This window comes from Temnothorax curvispinosus, unplaced genomic scaffold, assembly GCF_003070985.1.
Source record: "Temnothorax curvispinosus isolate PA1 unplaced genomic scaffold, ASM307098v1 QBEX01010309.1, whole genome shotgun sequence".
NCBI classification, from domain to species: Eukaryota; Metazoa; Arthropoda; class Insecta; order Hymenoptera; family Formicidae; genus Temnothorax; species Temnothorax curvispinosus.
Window position 1 is genome coordinate 96,923 of NW_020220089.1, and position 6,000 is coordinate 102,922.

The following is a 6,000-nucleotide window of genomic DNA, read 5'->3' on the forward strand; positions in this document are numbered from 1 at the left end:
CCTTAATTTCCCCTGGTTTAGCCTTAGGCTTTTCTTCGACCTAAAAGTGTTTTTATAATTATAATATTTATGTATAAAGTATTGATAATTTACGACAGATTTATACTTTTTGAATTAGTTTTCGCAATATTTAGTGCTTAATGTTTTTTTTTTATGTATTCTAAAATTTCCAGTAAAAATTTTAATTTTGATAAATATATAACAGTGTTTGATATACCTTTAATTCGTCTGGTTTAGGTTTGGTCGTCGGTGTTTCCTAAAAATGTACGAGTATTTAATAATGGTATTGTATTTGTTAAATTCTGATTTTTAATGTTATATTTTGTATGTTTCTGTTAACTTTTTAACTGTACAAGTATTTCGTTTACCTTAATTTCACCTGGTTTAGCCTTAGGCTTTTCTTCGACCTAAAAGCGTTTTTACAATTATAATATTTATGTATAAATGTGTGTAAATGAAAAGTATAACCATAAGTGGAAAAAATAATTGTGAAAAAATGTACCGTATACCTTGCCTTCCCCTGACCTTATTTGAGTATCGAACGATTTTTACTTAATTTTAATCTTTATTTAAAATTATAATTGCAAAAACGATACCTCCAAATAATACCTAAATTTTTCTTATTTTTTGTTTTGTTATTCTTGTATACTACTTGTACCAAATGTATGATGTGTATAGTGTTGCAAGATAGCACAAGTGTACCTTCAGTTCTTCCGTTTTAATTTTAGCTTTTGGTTCCTCCAAAAAGTGTATATATAAAATAGTAGTGTATATATAATATAAGTGTATACATAAAATAAAATATTGTTTGTTTCTCATATCATCGCTACAGCGCAGATTGACCGCATTTTAAAAATCTGACAACTGAGCCTAGATTTACTTCTAAACAGTACGACAAACATTTTATGTACCTTTATTTCGTCCGGTTTAGGCTTCACCTTTGGCGCTTCCTAAAAGTGTATGATTGGTGTTTAAAAAGTGTTTTCTATTTGCCACATTTATTTGCTACATTCTGTGCATATTTTTCTTTTGTCAACCACGAGCTAGGCTTGTATAACTACGTATTGCTGCAAAATAATCCTGAATTTAAATGTTATACCTTTGCTTCCTCTGCTTTAGGTTTGATTTTTGGTTCCTCCTAAAAGTGCAGGCGTAAATTTGAGTGTTAATGTCTTACTTTTTATGCCAATAGACCGTGATATAATTGAACTGATTATTGAATTTAGTAAAATGTGTGTATGTATGAAAAGTGTTTTGTGTACCTTCGGTTCATCTGATTTAGGCTTGGCTTCCTAAAAGTGTACGAGAGTTTAATAGTGTTCCCCATTTGCCATTTTTATTTTATTTTATTGCACTCTCTGTTACTTGTGTGCAAGTGTATATTGTTGCAAGATGTATATTGTATATATAGCATATGCGTGAATATACCTTTACTTCTTCTGGTTTAGGTTTGGCTTTCGGTTCCACCTAAAAATGTTCAAAATGTGTTTGAATGTAAACGAAAATATCTTAAGTTACACATTTACGACACGTGGTTAATGTAGCTGGTGCTCATTTTTTAAATATGGCGTGGTATTAGAGAAGAGCATTATATTTTATGTATTATGCTTTAATTGTCGCTGTATATATTTTAGCTGTAACTGTCAGTGTTAATCACGAGCGAAGAAATTGTTACATATAAAAAAACAACAAGTGTAATTGTTTTATATACCTTTGCCTCTCCCGGTTTAGGCTTAGCTTCTTCCTAAAATATAGTAATAGTGCTTTTAAAATTCGTGTTTTTTAAATATAAATTTTATAGTTTATCTTACGAAGGCTAAATGTAATTGTCAGAAAAATAAAATATTTAAATCATGTTGGAAATTTTGTATATGCGTAGATTTTATGCTTTTGTGTACCTTCGGTGTTTCCGGTTTTCTGGGAGTTTTCGGTTTTGTAGTCGGTTCCTCTTTCTAGAAAATATTTATTTATACATTGTAAGATTTATACGTTGTAAGAGTATATTCCTGTTAAAAAATGTGTAAACCGTATAAAAGACATAAATAGTAAAAATATACTTATAAATATAATATAATTAATAAATATATATAAATACTTTTGTCATTCTATTCTATTTTGCAACATAATATAGTATAAAAAATTTTGCATATTAATGTTAGTGACAATTTAAAGCGAATAGCAATGCGGTAATTAATAACAAATATCTATAATTAATATTCACATATATAAATGATCATATATCGTTTTATTCCCTATACAGAGATATAAAATTCATCTTTCATATCTTTATAACCGTGATATGTATTGTTAATATGTAATCGTATACCTTGTTGTTAGATTCATCCGCAGATTTAGGTTTCTTCTTCTTTGGTTTCAATACTGGTTCTTGGTCCTAAACAATATTTATAATCAACCAAAATGTATACGTTTTGAAGAAGAGCAAGAAGAAGAGAAGCAGTAAGAGAAGAAGAAAACGATTATCGTGAAGAAATGACAGAAGAAAATGCCGTTGGCATGTCGAGTCAACTGTCACAATGGTTAACTCAACGAAGAATATCAACGCACATTTGCGAAGACGCAAGATAGACAGCTTCGAAGATTACAGCGTAGAGAAAAGTGAAAAATGCGTGTGCATCGAAGATTACATGTGCAAAGAGAATGAGGAGTTATCGAAGATTATGCGACCAGGCAAGTGGAAAGAGCCAGTGATTAGCATCAAAAGAAAATGAAGATCGGTGAGATATAATCTTTTATACCTCGGAATTTTCCACCGATTTCGTCGACGACCTACGTCTAGTGGACACCTTTTTCTACAATTGCAAAATTTAATAAAATAACGCCGTCAACATAAAGAGTGTGTTTTGTGTACATATTTTTGCCATTTTGTATTGTATATACCTTGGGCACCTCTTCCTTGTCAAGTGTAGAGTTAGTATCTTTGCTCTAAAATAAAAAAATAAAGAAAATGATATTAATCTAAATTTATCGTGTACTGTGTGTATTTGAATGCGTGCAATTGTACGTGTGCGAATGTGTACCTTGGCCTCTTTGCGTTTGATCTCGCCCACTTCGTGTTCGGGTATATCGCTTTCCTAAAAAGATTGAAGGATAAAATCTATCCGAAAAGCTCATTTCATTTCTTCTCATCTCTTTCGCAAACGGATAAGAATGTAAAATGAATAAAGTAAAAACGTCTCAATTTAAATATTAAGTGTTATAATATTAAGTGTATTAAATATTAAGATTATTGTGAATGTGTGAATGTGAAAAACGTGTACCCTGATCTCTTTGGGCTTGCTTACGCCGTTCCTAGGCTTAGATGCAAGTTTAGGCGCGGGTGTGGACGTAGGTTCCTGTGAGATAAATTTAAAAAATCGTCGTGTACCGAACAGATGTATAATTTTCGGATAGTGCATAAATACTTGTAAATATGTACCTCGACTTTGTCCCCGATTTTATACGGCGCAACTTTGGAAACTCGCAAATCCTAAAATGTACCGATAAATTACGACCCATACTGTAAATAACGAAAGTAGAAAAAACCGTAGTGTCAAAATTGCATGTACCTCTAATTTTCTGATAGGTTTAGGCGCGTCGTCCTCGTCGGTTCTCGAAGCCCAGATATCCTACGGTCGCGCAATATTTCATTACATTAATCACGACTAATTTATAATTAAAAAATATATACTGCACTGTATATATGCGTATCCTGTACCTCAATATCGTCGTCAGATTCGTGTGTTTGCGGTTTAACGATAGGTAATAAAACATCCTAAAAAATTAAAAAATAAATAATTGTGTCGATGCGTATTTTGAATTGATTAATATTTCTTTCTGATAAATCTATTTCACGTCATATACATGCGTATGTGTCGTGTATGTGTGCAATATGTGTGTACCTTATCGATTGTGACAGAATTTGGTTCGCGCTCGATGGATTTCGGTGCCCATACGTCCTAAAATAATACATCAATCTTAAAATAAACAAAAATAATAAGTTTCACCGTCCACTATAAGATGATAAGTATTGTCTAACTAACGTAATTGTAGTGTGTGTAGTAAGTTTTGACATCTCGGTCGAGTGGAGGTTTGTGTGATGCGTCTGTAGCATCCTAAAATAACGGTGCACTTTACCAAAGCTGTGTCAGAGTTATGTGAGTGCGAAGTAGGAAAATGTGAATTGTGTAAAGTAGAGTAAAGTGAAGCAAAGTGTCATATGTATTTATATTTTCGTGTACCTCACGGTGTGGGACGTGTCTATCATCGTGTCCTTTCGCTTTCGGTGCCAATTTGTCCTAAAAGTTTAAGCATGTTTTAACGAATTCTATATTCTATATACAGATATTGTATTTTTTTTACAAAAAAAATATAATTTTGTATTTATTTCGCGTGCATTAGTGAACTTTAATAGATATAACTTTTCTAAAATATAAATTCTGTCGATTTGCTACCGATCATTATTCTTTCATCGTCAAATATCAAAGATAATGTAAATGGATAAAAGTAATTATTTTTTAAATAACTGTGCGGATATTATGTGTCTCGTTGTCTATAATCTACCTCGTTACTTCGCGCGGGCTTGATATCACGCGCTTTTGTTTTGTCCAAAGATATTTTATCTGCTTCCGTTTGATCATCAGGTTTAGACACACGTCTCTTAGGCTTAATTACCGGTGTATCCTATAATAACGATTCTTTAAAGTCATGCTCATTATTTTACAGATTTATTTAAGTATGCGAGATGTGTTACGTGATGTACCTCATCTGTTTTGTCTTTGTGTGCTTTGTTTTCACGTTCTCTCCGCTTGTACGAAATATCCTAAAAGTGTCAGCGTTAAAAAATATATACAAAAATCTATACAATGTGATGTGCAATGTGTAACGTGTACCTCGATTTCTTCGTCGGATTGACGACGGAACGGTTTATCTTTTGCTTTGGGCAAATCCTAAAATAATACCGTATTTAGACTATTGTATTCTTTTAAAAACTAACAATTCAATTGTACAACAATAACTACTGTCTACGCGTAAAAGTATCTAATGTATTTCGTCATTTTTGGATAATTTATTCTCACTCTCTCTCCGTTTATATCAAATATTCTAAATGTGTCAACTTTGTTAAAAGAAATAAGTAAAAAAATTATACAGTGTAATATACTTGTAATGTTGTATATATGTAACGTGTACCTCGATTTTCTCGTCAGATTGACGAAGGGATGATTTATCTTTAGTTTTCGGTAAGTCCTAAAATAATATTTATATTTAGAATATGATATACCCTCCCCCCTTGTATAAATTTGCACTATTCGTGCACACTGCACAGTACTCATATAATGTATTAATTTGCTTACTTTGTCACGTGTTTTAGAATCAGTGTCACGTTCTTTCGGCTTGGTCGGCGAAACGTCCTACAATATTAATATTTTAAAGATAAAGTATATCTATATCTAAAATATATATTTGTAATTACGATATATATAAAGGATACAGGGAAAAAACGACTAAAGTCCACTTTTTATAAAATTACTTTGATTATGCTATCTTGTGGCATTTTAAAAGAACTTTCAAAGAACTTTCATAATTCGTATCTGTTTTGATCAAGAACAGTTACAATTCATTGGAAATAAGGCCGAAAGATATATTGTGCTGGAAAAAAGCGATCATAGTCCACGCCCTGGTAAGGAAGAACTATCAGGGTGCAACATGAACATTGATCATTTTTCCCCTGTACTCTTCATATGTGTGTATGTGTATGTATGTGTGATGTAAGTGTCATATACCTCGATTTTTTCGTCAGATTTGTGAGGATGTATTTTATGAGTAGGTGTGTCCTGTAGATGTGTTTTATCTTTTGACGCTTCGTCAGTTTTTTGTATTTTAGCCGTAGGTGTATCACGCAAAAATGTCTTATCTTTCGGCACCTCATCAGATTTGTGTAGCTGTATTTTAGATTTAGGTGTATCATGTAAAAGTGTTTTATCTTTTGACACTTCGTCAGGT

The 6,000-nt window shown here is 31.9% G+C and overlaps 1 protein-coding gene across 31 annotated transcripts in view; it reads right to left on the reverse strand.

Annotated features, from left to right (window-relative positions):
• The window catches only part of LOC112460084 (twitchin), an 85,817-nt gene that overhangs the window by 74,144 nt on the left and 5,673 nt on the right, over positions 1 to 6,000 (reverse strand). For 17 of the 31 annotated variants that reach the window (XM_025024580.1, XM_025024579.1, XM_025024562.1 and 14 more), the window contains 21 exons: positions 5,781 to 5,990; positions 5,352 to 5,408; positions 5,188 to 5,244; positions 4,890 to 4,946; positions 4,760 to 4,819; positions 4,561 to 4,680; positions 4,239 to 4,295; positions 3,039 to 3,092; positions 2,899 to 2,943; positions 2,757 to 2,810; positions 2,327 to 2,392; positions 1,899 to 1,952; positions 1,712 to 1,744; positions 1,429 to 1,467; positions 1,263 to 1,292; positions 1,100 to 1,138; positions 912 to 950; positions 703 to 741; positions 369 to 407; positions 218 to 256; positions 2 to 40 (listed from right to left, as the gene is read on the reverse strand). The exons of 1 other annotated variant lie outside the window; for it this stretch is intronic. In XM_025024580.1, coding sequence (XP_024880348.1) covers positions 2 to 40; positions 218 to 256; positions 369 to 407; positions 703 to 741; positions 912 to 950; positions 1,100 to 1,138; positions 1,263 to 1,292; positions 1,429 to 1,467; positions 1,712 to 1,744; positions 1,899 to 1,952; positions 2,327 to 2,392; positions 2,757 to 2,810; positions 2,899 to 2,943; positions 3,039 to 3,092; positions 4,239 to 4,295; positions 4,561 to 4,680; positions 4,760 to 4,819; positions 4,890 to 4,946; positions 5,188 to 5,244; positions 5,352 to 5,408; positions 5,781 to 5,990 — 1,227 coding nt within the window. The remainder of the gene's footprint in view (position 1; positions 41 to 217; positions 257 to 368; positions 408 to 702; positions 742 to 911; positions 951 to 1,099; positions 1,139 to 1,262; positions 1,293 to 1,428; positions 1,468 to 1,711; positions 1,745 to 1,898; positions 1,953 to 2,326; positions 2,393 to 2,756; positions 2,811 to 2,898; positions 2,944 to 3,038; positions 3,093 to 4,238; positions 4,296 to 4,560; positions 4,681 to 4,759; positions 4,820 to 4,889; positions 4,947 to 5,187; positions 5,245 to 5,351; positions 5,409 to 5,780; positions 5,991 to 6,000) is intronic. 13 more of the 31 variants (XM_025024581.1, XM_025024566.1, XM_025024557.1 and 10 more) reach the window with 13 other exon arrangements.